This window comes from Episyrphus balteatus, chromosome 2 (assembly GCF_945859705.1).
Source record: "Episyrphus balteatus chromosome 2, idEpiBalt1.1, whole genome shotgun sequence".
Lineage (NCBI taxonomy): Eukaryota > Metazoa > Arthropoda > Insecta > Diptera > Syrphidae > Episyrphus > Episyrphus balteatus.
The window spans coordinates 42,077,757-42,100,835 of NC_079135.1; the positions used below are offsets into that span (position 1 = coordinate 42,077,757).

At 30.3% G+C, this 23,079-nt stretch overlaps 1 protein-coding gene across 5 annotated transcripts in view; it reads left to right on the forward strand.

Moving 5' to 3' along the window:
- Positions 1 to 23,079, forward strand: part of LOC129912144 (serine-rich adhesin for platelets) — a 138,139-nt gene that overhangs the window by 97,664 nt on the left and 17,396 nt on the right. For all 5 annotated transcript variants that reach the window (XM_055990269.1, XM_055990271.1, XM_055990270.1 and 2 more), the window contains exon 2: positions 353 to 1,950. In XM_055990269.1, coding sequence (XP_055846244.1) covers positions 740 to 1,950 — 1,211 coding nt within the window. In that variant the 5' untranslated portion in view covers positions 353 to 739. The remainder of the gene's footprint in view (positions 1 to 352; positions 1,951 to 23,079) is intronic.

Sequence of the window (23,079 nt, forward strand, 5' to 3'; positions counted from 1 at the left end):
AAACAAACGAACAAACAAAAAAACACCAACGGACTCTCAAAGAAATTAACACGTGGATATGAGTATGAGTATGAGTATGATGACAACATTAGACAATAAATGAGTGCGGTAGAATTCAAGGACATGAGTTCTAATTGAGCTTTCGCTAATTAAGTCATAACGACTTACTCACATGTACCTCTTTATATTCTTTTAATGAATCTTTTTTGTGTGTGAATGTGTTTTGTTTTATAAATGCTTTTTTTCTTTCTTTCTTTTTATTCATTATCATGCTAAATCAAAACAAAATTACAAAAAAAATCTAATAATTTCCATTATTCTCTTTTTTCTTTTTGCAAATTGCATTTTCTAGGCGACTGACTGAAACAGCTAAATGATGTCAACACAAAGCTTGTGTAGGAACAAAATGTTTAACCTTCGTCGAATGAGTTAAAAGACAAACAATTTGTCATTTAAAAAAAAAAATATGAATAATGGTTGTGAAGCACGCTCTTATCTGACAAGAAACAAAAATGGAAAAATAACTCATACAAAATCACTCAATAAAAAAAATTCACTCAATAGAAATCAACTTTGAGACAAAAAAACAACTCATTTTCATTATCATAAATCACTCAAACTATAATCGACAAAACATAAAAATCACTCACTCAATTTTTATGTCTAACTCAAAGATCAAGTAAATTCCACTCCTAAAACACTCCTCGACAAAACAAAGAATACAAGAAAATAACTCAAAATGAATTCAGTCATTTCGGCATTTAAAACAAAGAAAGCGTCCAATGGAGGACCAAATAGTGGCGTAGGCGGTGGCGGCGGTGGAGGTGGTGGTGGTGGGACAACAAATACAACAACAGCAACATCTCCCAACATAACCACATGTAATAACGAGAAAAACCATCGATCTAGCAATAATAACTCCAATCACTCAACACCAAATGGTAAAAAACTCAATTTGAGTTCATCACAAGAAAATGGATATCAGTACCTTAGACATATACGTGAAATTGATACTGCAACAAAAATGCTCTCATCTGTTGCACTCAGTCCTGATGATTTACTCGAGGGTGATAAAATGAATTTCCGTCCGCGAATGTGTGTGGATGTGGTTGATCATGCAACATCACCAGTTTCAATCATAGAACCACTCATTGTTGATGTTATTGGGAGTAACAATTGTAATTTGAGCCAACAACAACAACAAAATTGTGATACAGTAATAGTGAGCACAAGCAGTCCCCACCGGACTGGCAGCAGTTGTACGGTGACAGAAGATGATGATGAATCATCATCGGCAGCATGCACTAGCAGTTCGAGTGAACTGAGCCAGAGTACTGTTATTGTTCCAACAACAACTCAAACATTGAGTAGTCCTGCGAAAAGTCTGAGTGGTAGCATTAGTTATAGTAGTTGTAGTAATAGCAGTAGTAGTTGTGACATAACGACAATTGTAGATACACCATCGACAAATACTGAAACCACAGTGACAACAGCTACGGCAAATTGCTCACAACAACAACAACAAAATGAGTGTAATAATTCTTTGAGTGATGATGGAGATAGTTTGAGTGGAAGTGGTGTAGTCTTAACTGCACCAAATTCACCTGCAGCAACAATGACAAGAACGACGACGATAGCGACAGCAGGAAATAATAATATAACATTGCCAATTATAATGCCGAATGAAAATAGCAGCTTGGGATCATGCAACGGTACACAAGGATCATCAAATTCAGCAACAACAACACCGAAAAGTGCCCGCTATTCAAAACCACGACTGAGTTTGAGTCGATTTATAAATCACTCAATGCCTTCAGTACATGGGAGGCCAAATGCAAATGGAATGAATGGAAATGGTGCAGGTGCTAATGGTTGTAATGGTACAACGACAAATGGTGGCCAACCTAAGCGATTGTCAACACATCAAAGGAATTTGAGCTTAGACTTTCGGTGAGTGTTTTTTTTTTGCATTTATTTAAAAAATTATGAACTCGGAATAAAATTAAATTATAAGCTTAAAATTTTGTCGAAACCTTTTGTCTTCAAGTTTGTGGTGAACTGAGTTTTCTGTTCTTGAGGACTGACACTGAACAATTCTTTATTAAGTCTTCACCTCCAGTCATGTAGATGGGGCAAATTTCAACTCGCAATAATGTCACTCAAAATGAGCAAGTGTGGTGCTCTCTGTTTTTTTATATGAGCACCTTAAGCTCACAAGATTCGACTTACGCCGAAAAGCTTCGCCGTACGCAACCGCGTTCTGTTTCAGATGACAGACTTCACAAGAGTAATCTACTAGCATTTTTTAATGGAACATGGAATGAAATCGATGCAGTTGTCTTCTATTTAATCAAAATTTGAATAAAAGTGAAGTAGTTTCCTATGGCAAATCGTTCGATTTCACTTTCAAGGTCTCCACATCTAAAAAAAACACCCTTTACAATGTTAGATTCAGGTACCCAAAAAATAAAAAAGTCTTTTAAAAGATCCGTTTCCTTACAATTTATTTCAAATAAAAGTTAACATAAGTTTTTCATAATGAAATATTTGTTTCAAAATCAATTATTGCATTCAAATCTACGCAAATTCCTTATCCATCCTTCTTCAGCTTATCTCTACTTCAAAAACTGTTCAATATTTTATCCGCCCACCTCTCACATTCATCAAAATATCTGTCAACAAAAGTTCATCTGTCACCAGGGATTTAACTGTCACTTTTCCTTTATATTTAAATTTGAGAACAAATGTTATTGTAGTAGATTGACATTTAACCCTAGCGGCCTACTTGCGTAAAATACAACTTTTATTATTACTTCATGCTTAACAACGATTCACCGCATACGGAAGAAGAGTGCTTGTCAAAAGTTCAAAATGTCATTACGGTCGGTTCACATTGAAAAGAAAAGTTTAACAACAAAAATTTATAACATTTCTTTTGTATTTGTGTATAAATGTGGGTAGAATATTCGATGTTGAAAATAAAAAAAAAAAGAATATAAAAGAATATTGTGCGTTGCGCATTATATCTATATGACATATATTTATTTATATTTGACATATACCATGCCCTCCCCTATTTTATATTGTATTAAGTTCAACGAACAGGTGGGAAGTGCACTTGTAAAACTGCCTTAAGCTTTATTTTACAATGAGTGTTTTTGTTGTTGTTTACCTAAAAGCTTATGGAGGGAAAAAGTAATTGAATAATCACCTTCCAGTAGAGAATTTTCTTTCATTTCTTTTTTTTATTTGTAATTGAATTTGGTTGTTGTGAGCGCTTCTGTCATCATCCATCATCAATGTTTGACAGTTTGATGGTAAATACTCATTGTATTTATGGTTACTATGTTACCACCACAACACTAATTCAATTAAGATAATTCTACAAAAAAATGTTTACGCTATTTTTCTGTTTTCTTTTTTTTTTTTCAAATACAATCAATGTAATTGTCATTGACATTTATATGAAATGAAAGAATATGTGTATTTTTCTCTTCTGTCAATTGGAATGTCAATTTAATTAACCACAAATTTGACAGAAGAAAAAACATAAACAAATAAAAATCTAGCACATTGCGGTAGGGTTCAATAACACTGAACTGTGTTTGTAAAATTACAACAAACATCAATATTTGACACCATATTTTTTTTCAAAGCATCGTTAGTAACCAACTTTGCGATGAGAAAAGATAAAAGCTTTTTAACTGCTTTAACCTGTATTTTTTTCTTTTTTTGCACAAAAAAAAAAATATTTGAAGCTAACAATCGTGATTGAACCTTTTTAACTATGGAAGGTCGACTGGTTGCATGCATGCATGCCAAGATTTCAGTCTCTCTACTTTTCACGCCTAGACTAAGTGAAAAAGTCAATTGGTCTATACTGTCTAAGCCAGCCAACAGCAGTGCCACAAAAAGCCACTCAAGCAGAATTGGCAGTATGCAATTTTTTTCTTAGTTGTTGGTTTTTTGATGTTGAGCTACAAAGCCATGATATTGGTAAAATTCCAATATGCAGGTTGGTCTCCCAAGTTAGCAGCAACAACTTCACATGTTCGACAACGCCACGACGACGACGACACGACAACTTGAACGACGATATGACGATGACTACAAACGACAGCTTATAAGATATCTTGGCCATTTTTTTTTTTTTTTTTTTGCATTTCGTTGCTGGGATGTGGTTTTGGTTTTAGTTTCACTATAAAACTATGTGCCAATGATTTTGGTCGACATAACCATAAAGTAAACTTGAGCACCATTTGGTGTTGTGGCCAATTTTCGTATATACCTAGATGGAGAGAGAAGGCGATCTACTTTAATACCTCTAAATTGTAGATACATATAAGACTCTTAAGGTATGGAGAAACTAAGCTTCTCAAAAAAAAAAAAAAAAATAATAATACCTAATAATAACGTTGCAAGATTAATTGGCTTTGACAGGAGGTTAAGTTGCATGCTGGTGAATGGGTTCAATTGAAATTGTTTTCACAGTGATTTTTCTATTAATTTTATCATGTTTAAAAAATTTAGTTAGGTTTAAGCAATTTAGATAAGAATTGGCCTCTGGACAGGTGCTTTTCTTTAACAATTTTCAAGATTTTGTTACTTTTACGTTATATAAATGGCTCAAATGATAATTCCAAAATCGATTATTGCTACTTGTCTTCTCTTTTTTACTTGTGGCATTATGTCAAGTTATTCATTAAAAAAATCAAACTTACATGGGGAGAAAAAGGGCACCTTAGAATGATGCCTACCTTAAAACAATAGGATTTCCGCTTAAAATAAGTGGAATCTGTTTAAATTCTGTTAAATTTAAGGTGAACATCATTTCATTTTAATGTGAATCTTCTCAAAAAACTACAAAAAATAAAAATTAAGGTCATACTTAAGCTTAGGTTGCAGTTTATCATACTTATTTCCAATGATGAGAGAAAAAGGCACTCGCCTAGTGACCCAACATGTTATAGGTTCGATCCCCAGTGCCGTTTTTTTTTTTATTAAAATGTTTCCACATAAAAATCCGATGATTTAAATAGAGTGGATTTTGTTTTGAATTTGCCCATTCAAGGAATTAAGAAGATTTTTCCGCTTAATTTAAGACGAAATTCATCTTGGCAAAAAACCATGCAGAAATCCGCTTAATTTAATGTGGAATCCGATTGTTTTTAGGTGGTCTTTTTTCCCGTGTAGATAACTCTTGGACTTAACTTTACGATGATAGAAAATTTAAAAAAGTTAGTCTCACAATTCTGCCCGTTTGCAATTCTGGTATTTAGTTTTTTTTTTTTTCGACGAATCACAGCTCTCCAGCATTTGAGCATTGCTAACACACCACTGCTCTAATCTAAAGCTTTTCGTTTATAATTTTTTTTGGGTGCAAACGTGTGCAAGCCTTCCATTACCGATCCAAATTAAATTCAGATTTTGGCGCATTTTCCAGGAGTTATAAAAAGTAAAGGACTCAAGACGCTTCCCTGGTGCACTTTGACTGGGAACTTACACAAATACATATACATTCTTATTCACAAGTAGATTTCCATATTCATGGGTTGCCTTGAGGTACCCAGTTCAGATTTCGTGGTTGTCTTTCGAATGCTTTTTTTTTAATCATCTAATACTATTCTATACCCCCAATACCCGCTCAACGATCCTTATGGTTTGTGGAATCAACGTAGTTAAGACGTTTTTTTTTTTTTTTGTAAGTAGGACCTTCTTATGAGTACACCAAGAGAACTTTTATCAGTTTGAGACAAGAAAATCTATGGTTCAGTAGCATTCAGCAGGATTTAGCTGAAGAATGTTTTACATCGCGAATTAAAATGTCTAATTGAGATTATCGACCTCAAACAATGAAAAACAAAAGAAAAACACACGTTTTTATCTCGAGTTGAAGCAACTTTCCTCCAAGGATTTGCTGTCTGTTCTTACTAATTAAACAACTCCCCCAAACCTCAATATTAGAATTCCTGATAAATCCCACAGAGAATTAGCAAATCCTTTACTGCACAGCACATCCACCCAATTGCAAAGTGTTTTAATTGACTTTCCATTTCTTGTTGTTTAATTTGTGCAAATTAATATTCCCTATAGCAATTGGCTTAAAAGTTTTTATTGTAATACGCCTAATGTTTTTTTTTTTGCCAGTTCAATACCCACATACAAACAAACAAGAATACAAAAGAGAGGAGTCTTTTTCAGGCTTTTTTTTTTTTTTTGAAAAATTGAGATATTTTTTGTGTGTTTGTTGTTTGCAATTAATTAATTGAAAATGAAAGTTGAACATATTTTTGCAGCATGAAAATTTTTTTTGTATTTTGTTTATGTTGTTTGTTTTGTAAATAAAAGTGAACTTGAAAAAATTATTTTTATTTGGAACAAAAAAGAATACAAAAAAGTAATGTAATGTTGTAGGAATTTGTGTGTGGTGTACTATGGATGAGGTTGTTCCGTGTGGTTTGGCTTTGACTTTCGTTGAAATTTTTAATTTTTTTTTTTTTTAATGTGAGAAAATCATTGAAGCCTAAACAAACAGTGAGAGTTTGTATGAACAAAGATATTATTACTTTACTAACCCACAACCAAGGGAGGACTTAATTATGTGAACTTAATTTATTGTTCAAAAGAAATAGAAAAAAAAAATACAACAAAGTAGAGTACTATGCCAATGCCTGGAGGAGGAAAGTTGTTTATTTTTGCAAAGTCTTTCTTTTGATGTTATTTTATAAATTGTAATTAAAAATATTTGATTATAAATATTCATTAAACCACTTATTTTTTTTATTTTTTGTTTTGAAAGCAATGTAATACGGAAGTTCATATTAAATGTCTAAGACTCTGTGCTTTCAATTGTTTTTTTTTTTGTATCTCTGTTCACATCAGCTGGTGAATGGAATAAGTTTTTTCACCACAATATTTGAATATTTAATCCAAAGTATTTTTTTATTGACTTTTTTATAAATTAATTTTAACTCCTACGTGGGCTTGAGGTCAATCAAGTCCACGTAGCAGTTAAATTTATAACTAAACCCAAAAACATTTTTTACGAGTTCGAGTCCGTGTCTATTTGGGGCACATAACTTCTAACCTAAGACTACGCACAGTCAGCCTTACACCGAAAAAAAAAAAATTGATAATAACAGCTATCAAATTAACATTTTTCAGTGACAAAAGTCGTCCAACAATTAAAATATCAATTTTGATATTTTATCATATCATTTTGACATTTTTTAATTTCAGATGGGATAGTGAAAATTTTGCTTTCACAATTAAAATATCATTTTGACATTTTTTTAAGATTAAGTGGATAGTGAAAATTTCACTTTGACAATTAAAATATCAATGTTGACAATGTTGAAACCTATTTCTTTCCATTTTAAAGTTCAAGTGACCTCAACTCCAAATTTATAAAGCGTTTCGCCCAGGTACGACAGTGGGCTCATCAGTTAGATCTGTCGTACCCTTACTAAGACGCCTTATTTTGGTCGATGTTTACCGACTCTATATAAAACTCACAGCATGAATATACTGTGAATTCTAATATTCAAAGGGAATTTGTTTAAATTCAGACCTTAGAAAAATGTATGCCCGTGGTCAGGCTGATATAATAAATTTGGAGTTGAGGTCACTTGAACTTTAAAATTGAATTATATTCAATCGCTCCACTTAAAATAGAAATAATTTAAATAATTTTTATTATTTTTGTTATTTTTTTCTTCGTTACCTATTTCTTTCCTTTTCATTTTTATTATTTTATTATTTTAAGAATTTTCTTTCTTTTTTCAAAACATTGCTGAAAGGGAATATTCTTTACAAAATAATGGTGATATTATTTTTTTCTATTATAGGTGATATAATTGTTTTGTTATTTTCTCCCAAACTATGTGAAGTAAAATCTTAGTGCCGATCAAATTTTCTCAGTAAATCATACATTTTACTTCGAAAAAACACAAAGCGCCTTTAAATTAGTACACATTAAGAATTTTTTATTTAATATTTTTCAATAATTTGGAATGAGAAATTGATATGAAAAAATGATAATAAAATATCAAAAACAATTTCCAAAATGTGACATTTAAATATCATCCTGATAATAAAGATGTTGTTTTAACATTTTAAATATCATAAAACACATTTTATAGAGCATTTTTGGCTGATATTTAAAAAATGTTAATTTGATATTTAAAAAAATGTTAAATTGGTATTGTTTTTTTTTTTTCGGTGTAACAAGTTTAAGGTTGACCTAAAATGACGACAAAAACTAAAAATGAGGCTTTGTTCCTGAAGGCCTCAGCAATAATAATCTGTTTTTACCAAAATCGGATTAGCTTCCTTTTTCGAGATACCCCCCGTAAGCGTTTTTTTTTTTTTTTGAGAAACATTCATAACAGCACAAGGCTCGAGTACTATAACTTAGGCGCCGAGAATTGAAAACGGTTTTTTGTAGAGGTATTCAATACAATCATTTTTTGTTATGGAAAGGGGTCTATGTCCCTCCCTTTAGGCGGGAGGGGCATTTTTCTAAAAAACTACTAAAAAAAATATTAAAAAACAACGGCAACACTTACTGTTATCAATGATACCTTTTTCAAAAGCTACTACTAGATATAACCCCTTAAGCAGGAAAATACATCATCATTGCTTCAGTCATGTGTAGCAATTTCACTTATTATGGAAAAAGAGTAGAACACAATAATTAATGAACCCGACCTGCCTTGTAACTGTGTACACAGCTCAGTAAATTTTAACGCGGTAAACAACAACAAACGATATTGCTAAAAATAAAAAAAGTATTCATATGTTTATGTTTATAGTGTACAAAATTTACTAACCTACGTACCTACACGGTTACTATAATACAACAAGGCTAGTATAAATATTATTTTGTATTGTTGGTTTTATTATTTTTTTTTTTTTTGTATTAATGACCCAAGGTTTCAATTAAGGATTTCTAAAATTCTTCTTCGATGCAGACTCTCAACATTGATTTTGTAACTAGGTTCCAAAATGTTCCTTTCTCTAGGTCTTTCTTTTATCGAAGAAGAAACATTTGTATTTTTTTTTTTTTTTTTTACAATCGCGGGATTCAACAAATCTTTATAAATATATCCCAAATTGTTGACAAATCTTTAAAAAAAACACAATATTCTGTACCAAAATTATATATTAAAATTATAAATTATATATTAATTAAAATTAAAACTTTTCAAACGAATTCCAATCAAAAAAATTCCTGTTGTATTCTGTTGCCGAATAGGCTATTATAAGTTAAATATTTAAAAGTTTGCAAATGGACGGTAACGACAAGTAATTTATTTTGTAATAAATAATTCAACACAAATTCCAGTAAAAGACTGTTTGAAGTATTCTATTTTAAGTTGATTTTTCAATCAATTTCATTTGAAATTTGTTTGCTATCCCATCAAACCAGATTCATCAGAAAATAAACAAAAAAACACCCAAAATGCAAATAAAAATGTAATCATTTCGATTCAACACAAACGACCTTGAATTATCTTCCAAATCGATGTCTATCTTAAGAGACGAGTATTTTTTTGAGTCTACATTTTTAATTGTTTTTATTAAATCTAAAATGTGGGAGTTTATTTTAAAGCTTATTTAACATTTTGATTGATTGCATAACGTTATGGTTCATCTAAACATTTATTTCAACATAATAACAATAATATGAATTTTTTTAATGTATTTTTTATGGAAAATCATTGGAGTAGGTGTTTTTTTTTTGCAGAAAAAAATGATTAATTAATTTTGACTCAAGTTGTAAGCTGCTTTACCTACTCGATTCTGTCTTCCTCCACTCTAAGATAGAAGCACTTCAATTAAAATATGATGAATGGTTCGATTTTTATTTCTCATTCAATCGACAAATTAATATACGAGGTGTCTTTCACAGCTTTTACCAATTTCATTAAGTTCGTTTTTTATTTTATCAAAAAGGAAATGAATGAGAACGTTAATAAAAAAAAGTACTCATAAATATACATACTTAATCGGGCATTCAATTCATTTGGTGAAATTTAAAAAAAGACCCGTTTTTAATATTTTTTCTCATGTCGCTTTAGAAAGATTGAGAATTTACAAAGAGAAAAGTTGAAAAAAAGAATATCCTTAATTCACCCTATTGAACACAGAGTCTTTTGACATTTTTTATTTGTGTATACTGTACACCTACTAACCTATCACTGTCAAAGCTTTTTAATATTATTTATGATTTCATTTTTATTTTTTTTAATTTTTTTTTTACTGTGAAATCATTGTCAATGTTGTATTTTTTATTTTATATCCATTTGGAAACATTTAAAAAAGCAATAATTCTCGGTTGACTTTCAGGACAATCAAATATTAAACACACGCTTCTATGACTCCATACCGCACTACATTCCTCCATCACTTGCCGCCTTACCTTTTCTTGTTTTTATGTTGTATTCATTGGATTTCATTGCGTTTGGTTAAATTTTGTTTTTTTTTCTCTCCTTTCATCAAAATATAAAATAATAAATAAATAAAATAATAAAAAAAATGAAAAAATAAAAACACATTCGCGTGTGCAATTTAATCTTCATTTTTGGATGAACGTGAAAGAATTTCATATCAATGAACCTTTTCTTTTTTTCGATTTTTCTTTTTTTTTCAGTGCAATCATCAATGCAAAAAAAATAAAAAACAATGTAGTGTGGCACAATTTTTATTGTCCAATGAATATGATGTATTGATTTTTTTTATACCTATACAAAAAAAAACAAAATGTATTGTATAATAAACATTTCATATTAACAGACATTTATAACAAGTGAAGGATTGGTGGGAGATTTATTAAATTGTTGGACTATAAAACATTTTTTTCTTTTTTTCAACTTTTTCGTTTTTAATTTTTTTGATTTATGCCAATATTGATATGAATGAACATTTTTTATATATTTTTTTATTTAATGGTGCTTTTTTGTATTTTTATTAATAGGTTTTCGGTTGAGTTAACAAGGGTTTTAAGTCAAACTCGAAATGATTGTTAAAATGAAATATTATCAAGTTATATAAATGAACTTATTCGTTTAAGGGCCAATTTTTCAATAGTCAGTTAAACAGTCAGTTATTCCCCTGATTCCCCTGACAGAGAAAAAATAATTTTTTCAACAGGCAGATATAGTAACTTATTTCTAGGAATAAAACTATCTGCTTCTTTCAGAGACAAATAAAAATTATTCTAAGGAATATTTTCAATATTCCTAATAGACCAGTGCCGAAGCCTTCAAAAACATTAAAAAGTAAAAAAAAAAAAAAAACATAGTAGAATGAAACCCATTGGAAAAGGAAGTGAATATGATAAAACGTAATAAATTACGGGCGAGTCGAGTTCGGGAAGTGGGTGGGTTTAGTTTTTAATGGTAAAAAATGGTAGGTACATCATCATCATATAATAAAACGGCAAACACTTATTTTGTGGTACAAAATAAGCGGCCCACAAAAACCGAAGGGGCATAAATTATATACCGAACGATAGGAAATTTTATCAGATGTGCAGAATGTATACTTTGTTTATTTTTTTTTTTTACCGAAATAGATAAAAACAATAAATTAAAATTGAGGAAAAAAACAAAAACAAATGTGCTGAACCACGCCCTCTCCCTTCTGGAAGTGGAAACTTCTAAAAGCAAAGACGAGAACCTTCGAAGACATTCTCGAATTTCGAATAAAATTAAGTGTTGCATATTCTTAGTAGTAAATAAAGTGTTTTATATAGTGTGCTTATTTGAGCATAAATAAAAGTTACAATTTTCACTCGAATTTTGAGTGCGGGGTCGGCTAGTATATGTAACTCGATTTCCGGAAAAACTACAAGTCATATATTTAAAAAATTTTATGACAAAATTGTAGGTAATAAAAAGATCTACAACTATTTTATCGACAGTAACCTCAAAATTTATGTAAACAATTCAAATAACCGAGTTTTTGGTTTTTTATTTTTATCTTTTTCAAAAAATAAAATTTTTCTACGAAATTTGGTGAAAACTTACCTTATTATGTCCCAAATACACTGTACTTTATTTGATTCAAAATATTTATTTTTTCACCTTATTTTGACTTAATATTAAAAAAAACACCCTAATTTTCAATCGAAAATTCACGTGTCAAAATATCAGCTTTTTCAAAAAATTTGTTCAAATGTCTACTTTCTGATGGTGTAAGAAAAATTTTCCATACATAAGTGTACCATGTTCTCCTAAAATGCAAAAAATGAAAAAAGCTTAAATTCGAAAATTTTATCATTGTTTACAATTTTGGCATATTTATTAAAATTTACACTTTAATTACTCAAAAACCGTAAATAGATCTTTTTATTACATACAACTTTGCCATACAACTTTTAAACATAGGACTTGTAGTTTTGCCGAAAATCAAGATATACCATTTTTTACCATTAAAAACTCAACCCACCCACTTCCCGAACTCGGCTCGCCCGTAATTTATTTTTCCTTTCATTTTTATCATATTCACCTCCTTTTCCAATGGGTTTCGTTATACTATGTATGATTTTTTTTTTTTTTTTTTGTTTCAAAAATTATCGACCCTAGTCTATAAATCTCGAAAAAAATTATCAAAAACGTGAAAATCCCTAAAGAAGAAATCCCCAAAACAAACTTGAATTAAAAAAAAAAAATAAATAAAAGCCTAAAGTCCTTTACTAATAATTTTGACTAAAAAAAAAACATATTATATATGAACAAAGGAAAAAAGTAATGAAAATTATTTGTATTTTTAAGCGGAGTAAGAATGTAACCATGTTCCTCTAAAATATTAAAATTCACAGTCTATTCAGAGGCCCGTTTTTCTGGCAATTTAAACGTTTTTTCGTGTACAGAGGAATTCACTCTTGCGAAATTGGGCCCCAGGTTGTCATTTTTATAAAGTGTCTATATTCATGGATCAAAATTTTGCGTCTTAGTTAGGATATGACAGCATCTAACTGATGATCCCACTGTCATACCTAGGCGAAACACATATGGAGTTGAGGTCATTTGAACTCTTTAGTTAAATCATATTTATGTTCAGAAAGTCAATTGGTTTCTTTTATTTAATTTTCAAAAGAAAATTTTTCACAACCAAAAACAATTTGAATAAAAAAAAATGTTACACATACGCCACAGTGACCAGTATGTTAAAACTTTTTAAAATGCTAAATAAATTCCTTTTACTTGCGATAAGTGCAAATTGAGAGAAAAATGGAACTCTAATTTTTGTAACGAAAAAATTAACTAATTTTTGAATCGTTTTTATCTATTTTCAATGTATTTATTTTTTTCCCAGAATTAACACATCTCTCATTCCCAAGAGCTGATTTTTATTTATTTATTTATTTTTTCTTAAAAATCTATTACTCCAAAACGATATCAACTAATTAATCCCAAATGAATACAAAAATAAATATAGCCAACTATTCCATTCGAACCAATCGTAACTCAATTTGAACAACCCACCAGTACCAAGAATATAAGTAAAAACAAACCGAAACCAAACTAAACTGAAATAAAAAAAAAGAAATGCAATTACAATTTATATCCCATGTGGTTAAGCTTGTTCAAACTTCTATGCCATTTACGGAAATGAAATCAGAGATGTAACATATTTTATACGAGTAGTTCGACAGCGACAATAACAACAAACCAGTTAGAGCTGGCTATGGCGTTTGCCAAATGCAAACATACATTTTTGCTATTAACTTGTCAGAGACTCTATAGCGATTCGGTGTGCTGGCTGATGATGGTGAAAGTATTATATCCCCTGTCACCATCACCATCACTATTGCACCAGCATGGCATAGTTGGGCTAGACGTGTGCTCTGTAGCTGGCTGTGTCGTCTACCTAACTGTTTGAAACATTTACTTTTTTTTGGTTAAATTCCATGGGTAAGCAATTTTTGTTTTTTTTTTTTTTTTGTCTTAGCTTTTTGGTGATTTCAATCTTCAAACTCCGGAAAAAGTATATAAACTTTTTCCACAGAATTCGTCGGAAGAAAGGAGACTAGTCTATTGATTTATGACTCAGCTTTCAAAAAAAAAAACGAAAAAAAAGTTAAAAAAAAAAACTTTCAGTTAAGTTAGGCTTCCACTTAACCTACGCGAGGGGAGGACAAACTCTATTACCACACTTCAACCCGTTACGACAAAGAGACCTGCAAGTACACAAAGGAAGTAAAGTAATGGTGCTCCTAGGATGATAGTTTGGTAACAGGGTCGGATTTGACTTGGTATTGGGCAGTTTTTTTTTTTTTTAACTGAATTCCGGTTAGTTCATGATGTTTGCCACTAGAGGGCATCCGATACGAAAACTTAACATAGCCTATAACCAGCAGATAAGAAAGATGCTTAGAGGGATACCTCATTTGTCAAATTATGATAAGTAGTTTAGAAGTTATGAGGGCGCAAACATGACAAAATTTTTGCTAAAAATTCATTTTTTTACATTTTTGGACAAAATAAAAAAATGTAAATAAAGGAATGAGACGAATACTTTATAAAAAAAGAATTCAGGGTTCATTGAAGATGAATTTGCTCTAGTCTTACATTTTGCACCACATCCTACCCTGGATAGTTTGCAATGCAACATCAATATCCACAAAGACAGACGACAGACATAGAGGAAAAGTAGCAGCAGTAGCAGCATATATACAAAGTTTATGTTAAAAAAAAATGAAAATAAGAAGAAAAAAAAAAGATAGAAAGTGCTCCGGTTTTGCTCATGGTTAGATGAATCAGAAGTAGTGCAATTGATGGAGCAACCAAGTTGAAGGTACTTTACTTCAAATGCCATTGAACTTGGGATTCTCTACACTTTTTTTTTATTTTTCGTCGTAGTTGTTGTTGGTTGATGGTGTTGCCTCTTTGGTTCTGTGATGGCAACTAACCAATTATTCAGGTATATTGTGCATCCGGGCAAAAGGATGAAGCGTGACTTTTTATATTGTGGGAGGAGGGCTATAAGAGATGGTGTCGTCGACGGACGTTTTCTTACCTCCACCATCATTTTCAGCTTCTGTATGCTCTGCATGATTTATGAGTAAACTTCTGTTTTTATATGATGTTACTATGCTGTGGGTTTGGTGATTCGGAAGATATAGAGGAGACCAAGGAAGTGTAATTAAATTGAGATGATCTTGTTTTTTTTTTTTCTTTTTTTTTTAAAACTTGACTAAAGTTTAATTTTTTTTCAAAGAGTTAAGTTTTTATAATGCATAAATTGGTAGACTGGAGGTGGGACGAAGTGGAAAATTAAACTTCTCACAAATGTAATTGCATTTGAAATGGTACTTGAGAGAGATAGAGTATTTTTTGGTTTATTTTTGATAATCACACTTTCTGTATTTTATGAGTTAATTAAAATTGGTTAGGGAATTAGAATTGCAAGAGTTCTATGAACCTTAAAATTCTAGTGAATAATTTATTCTGGAGAAAATTAGATTGGAAGAATTTAAAATTATGAAGTTTTGCTTGTTTTGGGGTTATAATAGGATAGAAAATTATTTTCGAAGCTTGGACTTTTATAGAAAACTTTAAAATTTGTAGTCTGTAGGGGCCATTTAAAACTTAAGTGAAAGACATTTTGTTAAACTATTCAATCTCTGTGTTGGGAAAAACTTCTGCGTGATTGGGTGCACTTCTACAATTTCTTCAAGAGATTGTGGTTTAAATTTATAATAGACTAATCGTTTGAATAGTATAACTTTGGTAATTGATTTATTACTTTAAATATAAATCCTTTCTTCCTTTTCATTTCCCGAGCTGGTAGTTTTTTTTTTGCAGGTAGCCAATTTGTATGCTACCTTAAAGTCGATGGTCACTTTGTGACCTAGTCATTGATATATATCGTCTCATAGTTGACGACATCTTTTCTCCTCCTTATTTATGTCAAGACCATCTCTGAATCTTTTATTTAAAAGCACCATTAATAGTTGACTAAATGGTTCTTCCCATTACTCTTTGCTCTCCTCAATTAAAAAAAAAAAAAACTAAGAAAGATACCAACCGTTTTATTAAATTTTTTTTTATAAAAAAATATGTCTTCCATTTTTTTCTTAATTTTAAAAAACGACCTCAAGTTGGCCAAATAACCCCAAACTTGGGTCATGGGGTCAGTTGACTAAATTCTTGTTTCCAGGTTTTTGATATGTACTTGAACTATGAGCAAATTGAATTAACAATTTGAAACAAAAAAGAAAAAACAATTAAGTATTGTATCCCAGGAAGGATCCTATAAGCACTTCTGCTTTAACCCTTTATATTACCATGTGACATTTCTGTAACAAACTAAAAAAGATCCAACAAAAAAGCATACGAAGCTTAAAAATTGCTTTTGTCATTAGTAACTTAAGCCTAGTACGCAGCTGAAGTGAAACGAAAAATTTTCAAGTCTCCAAAGCCGACAACGAAAATGCTAACGAAAAAATATCATCGAGTATTCTGTCAAAAGCAAAATAAAAAAAAATCCAAATTAATTTAAAATTAAGAAAAACAACAAAAAATAATTTTTAACACAAGAAATAAATGAATTAAAAGTGAAAAAATCGTCAACATTAGTCTTGGAGCCAAGAAAAATGCACAGGACAATAAAAAGTAAGTGCCTACTGAAAAACGAAAAGCAAAACGAAATTTTTCGTTCAAGATTTTGTTAACGAAATTTTGTATGGAAAATTTCGTTACGCTTCAACTGCGTACTACGCTTAAATGTCGAAAAAAATTACTAAAAATAAAAATATTAATTTTTTTTAAATACGTGTTTAATATTTATTCAAGGCGTACATGTTTTTAATTTTAAAATACACGTTCTTGTGATATACATACATACATACAACATACATATGTAAAGGGCTCATTTTTTTGACTCGTCTCATAGTCATGAGATCAGATCGTACGCTTTTTCCAGAAATAACTGGCACTCAGGAGACACTTTTAAACCTTAAACAAAAAAAACTCTTCTTTCAGTCCAAATTAGCAAGTTATTGGCGCTTAGTCTTCTTTCTCCTAAGGGCAACTATCTTCGGTTATCCTTATCATCAGCAAATTCACTTAGATACTGTGCAATAGGCTTACTAAATTAGATTAGAAGCTCTTCTTTTAGACCGTCAGCTCTGGCTTGTTTTATTTAACCCTAGCAATATCTACCTTTTTGTTCAGGCGGGTTTATCCTAGTTAACTTGTTTTGACTGCTCTTTTGTAGAATGTTGAATTTCATGAGCAGCTAGTTTAAATGGTATTTCCAGATGTTTAACATTCCGTCTATTTCGTATTACTCTCTTTTACATTACAAGCTTAGAGGCGAGTAGTAAATCTTGTTTTTCATCATTTCGTTCTAATGAAATTTGTCACTTTTTTCCCAGTTAAAAAAAATTTCCTGACTTCAAAGTGTTTTCTCTTACCTCTATCTACATAAAGTTGTTTAAAGTCGGCGTAAGCGTCTAGGGACTAGCCTGATTCAGTTTTTGAAAAGAAGGTAGTGAAGGTTCTTTTTACCAACAGTTAAACCAGAGAATTGTTCCTTTCCAATTTTTACATTGACGTCTCCGAAAGATTTTCGCCAAAAATCTTTAAAATCTTGGGTTATTATCCTCATTATATTGGAATTTTTGCCTTGAGGAGTGAGAAACAATTCTTTTCACTTCAGTCTTCCTGTGACCGAAAAACCGCATCTGGAGATCCATTTTTTTTTTCGATCGAACGATATCGTTAGAAAGTACGTGAATTGAAAAACATTTAGAATAGAAATTTCGATCAAAGAAAATGTTAAATTTTATTGTAAATAAAGATAACTTTGAATAGAATTTCCAACAAAACTTATTAAAAAATCTAACAGAAACTAAAAACCAGATTCAAGATTCAATTTATTATTTTTGCTTTCAAAATCAACTATAAATATTCTCTCCATCGTTTTTACTTTGTCTTTTATCATCAATCTTCCAAGTTTATCTTATTCCCTATTCCCATCATCAACATGGAAGACAAAATAATCACAAATACAAACAAAAGGGTACAAAGGACTTCAAAAAAAATAATAAAATCTTTTGAGCTTTTAAGGATCCAATGCAATATTCCTTACTTTACATATATATAATGCTGTCGTCTACAAACTTTATCATTATTCTCAACAGTTTGCATAAAATATTAAAAAAAAATAAACAAAAAAAAAAAACTCCTGTTTGACAGTTTATGCAAGTGACGGTCAACTATACAGTATTCTGTTGTATATCTTTATCTACGTAAATTCCCATATAACCCTACCAGACACAATATTCCATGCCAGACCCTAGAGCTCAACTCATACACCCTGTGTTCATGTTCAATGTAGGATATATCCATCCGTTCACGTTCAGTTCAGTGCAGTGCTCTCATATCTCGGGGCCACTCTACTACTAAACAAGGTGGAAGGAATGTGGCATTGAACGCAAGGACAGGGCACCAAAACGAAAAAAAATCGATAAGGATAATAAAATGAAAACAAAAGCTCAAATACATTGTATACACATAAACCGAGTACACTTTATTCCTGATGTAGTTGTGTAGTATAGTAGCAAAAATGTACTAGAAGTTATAACAAGGAAGAGGGTTTTTTTTGCTGAATCAATGCCAGTCTCGTTCTATTCCTACAACAACCTTTATATTTATGTAGCTTCTCAGTTGAGGTAGGAAACATAAACGTTGGTTGACTCATTGCCAACACACAATCCAACTAACACAAAGGTGATGTTGGTTTGGTGGAGCATGGCGAATAAGTATAAACTAAGGTGAAGATACCATACCACAATTTTAAGGGGATTTGTGAGAGCATGAGGGCGTACTTTACCTACCTCTTGAGTGGTATGCGGTAAATTGGGTTAGAATTTGAGGGTTGTGCCATATAAAACGAAAAGACTAACAAACCGAAAAATGAAGGGATGAACACAATTTTACTTAGACACGGACATGGACATTGGATATGTCCAAGGAGAAAATCCTTTCTTGATGAAATGAGAATTTATGTGGAATATATATTGAGAGAGAGAGTTGGGTTTTTCGTGCTTGGGTTAGGTCTTTTTATAAAAGGTACACAAAACATCTCAAGGTTTATAGAGTTGCATGACATTTTGGTTTGGAGACATACAATTTGCTATTAAGGCTTTACTTTAATAGCTATCTAAAGCTGGCTTAAGGGAAGGTGTTTGGACAAACAAAAAAAATGCATTAAACTGTCTGATAGGAGATTTCAAAAAGTTTAATGGCATATTTTAACTTTTGTGGGGAATTTTTCTTTTTCAGTCTCAAACAAAAATCTGAAAATCAGTTTAAAAAATAAGTACTTATTCGATCTTATCCAAAATTTTTCAATGGTTTCAATTCTTGCGTAAATTACGAAACCGAATAATCAGTTGAAAGAAGATCGAAAGATATTAAAGAATCCCCGAAAAAAAATTGTCGTATTTCACCCGAAAGGCTGTTCAAAATTATTTTTTGTGTTCTTTGTAAATTTAAAAATTTCTATAAGTGCATGTTCTGTAAAAATATTAGCGTTGAACTTTATGTAAGTTAGAAAATCGTTAATAAAAATACCTAAATCTCCTGTTACTAAGCAATTTGCCTTACAAATTCTAAACGTGATCTTTTGTTATAATTCAATAAAAGAAAATTGCTCATACGTCACAGTGACCTCTTTGTTAAACGGCAAAATAATGATAGATTTTTTTGTATGACACAATTGATATGTTTAGTTTTTTATAATATTTGTAATTTATATTTAACATATTGGGTTCAGAGATCTACGAGTCCTTTTTAGAATTGCGTTAACTGTCCTTCTTCCGGTATAAATTTGCAATAATTTTTGAAAATTCTTGCGTATATTTTGTGTGTCACACATTGCTATTAATAAATCATAATTTTACAAAGAGGAAATTAAGGCACTAAAAATGAATATGTTGTTCTTCTTGTATTTATCTTCGATAAGTAATTAGATTTCTTATAAAAATATATGAAATCTGTTCAAACTCTACAAAATCAAATAGAATTTCATTTCATTTTAATAAGAATTTTCTTCCTACAAAATTTAAGTGCTTCTGCTAAGAATAAAGTGATTTCTTTTTAATTTTATGTGTGAATTTAAAAGATTAAACAAAAATAAACGGATGTTCATCTTAATTTTAAAAGATTCTTCTCTTTTGGAATACATTTTGCACCGTAGATGCTTTGTTAAGGAACTAGAATTTAATAAGATTTGTCCTAATTTTAAAACGGCAGTCTTCTTGGCAAAAAATAATGGAAAAATTTGTTTAATTTAATACAGATTCCATTTGTTTTTAACATATCCTTTTTCTTCGTGTGTATACTAATTTTGCGACACACAAGGTATCACAAGCTATTGTAGGCAGTGTCTTTGTTTTTTTCATAATTGTTTTCTTTTTCAGAAAATTTTCTGGACAAACAACCTATACGCTTAAACCTTTTCTCATATTTTTGTGAATCAACATAAAGAACAAAAACATTTTCAAATGGCGGTAACCCTTAGAATATTTTAATTTTTTTTTAAGCAACCCTGCATGGAGAGGTATATTTAATCATAATATACTAAGTTAAATATACCAGAAATTAGTTAAATATACCAGATATAAAGTTAAATATACCAGAAGTAAAGTTATCTCTGCGTTATTTTCTGTTTGTGGTGCTCATGAAATAACAGTCCCTAAAAGTATTCACATTTTACGTATATTCAAATTCGATAAGAATAAAATAATTCTCATAAAATGACAACCCTGATTTTTGCCGGAATATGGGGCTGTAACCCAAACATGTGTTGAAATATATACCCCATTAAAATTTGGCGTGGAACTCGACAAAGAAAAATAAAAGTTCAGCAAAAAATTCTGGACAACTTCTGAATAATTTTCTAAGCGAACATTTTTTGAATTTGAACCAGGAAAACCGTTTATATAGTAAAAGACTCTTTTGTGTTCAATCCTCTTTTGTGTAAAAGCCTCTTTGGTGTTACAGTAACTTTTGTTCACACAAAATTGTAGTTTTCAAGAAAATATAACCTTTTTACTATCTCTAACAAAATTAAGAAGAAAAATTGACATAACACTATCGTATCTACCAGACATTTCTATGTCATTTTCAACACTTAATAAATTTTTAGTCCTTAAGCTAACAAATGCAGTGTGGTTAGCCTTTAAGTTGGCCATTTTATTAGTGTGAAATATTACCCTTGAGCTTTTCTTATTACTGTTATTTATTATCTTAATCTTAACCACAACATAAAAATGTTTTCTCATCGCTGGATGGATCTTGGGTCAGTAACTTTTTCGTTTATTTTTTTTTTTTTTGTTTCTAGAAAACTTTTCACCATTCTCGCACACACGTGAAATGAAGGAAATAAAAATAAAGAAATAGATATTAATGTTCTTTTTTTTCCTCTCTGTTTATTTCTTACATCCTACCATAAATATCCTACTCAAAATGTATCTTCGTATCGATTGCAATAAATCTCTTCTCTATTACTAACAGGATTTTCACATCCTGTTAAACTACTCATACAAACATGTACATTTTTATCCATGCATGAAAAAGATACAAACATGTATAATGTATTTTTATTCATCTAACCTTGGAAAGGACAGTGATAAAAACAAGTCAAGAACTATCAATGAAGTCTAAAAAAGGATTTGTTTAGATTATTATAGACCAACCAAAACGAATGAAAAATGTATCTGATAAATGAAATTTAATAAAAATTCAATACAAGGGAGGAGTGACCTTTATTTTGGTTTACTTTTTTTTTGCTTTTCTACCTTCGTCATGTTTCTCACATTTTTTGGGTTAAATTTCTAGATCTTAATATTTTATCCTTTCTTAGAAGCAAGTGTCATCTTGAACCAATTTATAAGCCTTCAAAACTACTATACATATAAATGTATGGATGTCCTTTTGTTTTTAAAGAAGACTAATCGAGTCGAGTGTGTCGGCATTACCATTCACCATCTAACCAACAAAGATAGGCAACAACTTTGAACTTTCATCGTCACAACATTGGAGGATATTTCAAGTGAAAAATAATTTCACTTTTCATCAATTCTTTTCATTTTTGTTTTTTGTTTCTTTTTTATTCTATACATAAAGGGATACAATGTTGAAATTTAAAAAATAAAAATCCTTTTCCACTTGATTTAGTAAAATTATAAAGCTTCGAAGGATTTTTTATCTTCAAAAATTCGTTGCTAAAAGTTATGAAGAAAAGAAAAATGTCTGCAGAGAAATTTTAAGATTTATTGAAAAATTATTTTAAATGCCTGAGAAAGGCGCAAGGATTTGCTCATGTAGATGGAATAAAATAGAATAGAATAGAATAGAATAGAATAGAATAGAATAGAATAGAATAGAATAGAATAGAATAGAATAGAATAGAATAGAATAGCAATAGAATAGCAATAGAATAGCAATAGAATAGCAATAGAATAGCAATAGAATAGCAATAGAATAGCAATAGAATAGCAATAGAATAGCAATAGAATAGCAATAGAATAGCAATAGAATAGCAATAGAATAGCAATAGAATAGCAATAGAATAGCAATAGAATAGCAATAGAATAGCAATAGAATAGCAATAGAATAGCAATAGAATAGCAATAGAATAGCAATAGAATAGCAATAGAATAGCAATAGAATAGCAATAGAATAGCAATAGAATAGCAATAGAATAGCAATAGAATAGCAATAGAATAGCAATAGAATAGCAATAGAATAGCAATAGAATAGCAATAGAATAGCAATAGAATAGCAATAGAATAGCAATAGAATAGCAATAGAATAGCAATAGAATAGCAATAGAATAGCAATAGAATAGCAATAGAATAGCAATAGAATAGCAATAGAATAGCAATAGAATAGCAATAGAATAGCAATAGAATAGCAATAGAATAGCAATAGAATAGCAATAGAATAGCAATAGAATAGCAATAGAATAGCAATAGAATAGCAATAGAATAGCAATAGAATAGCAATAGAATAGCAATAGCAATAGCAATAGCAATAGCAATAGCAAAAGCAATAG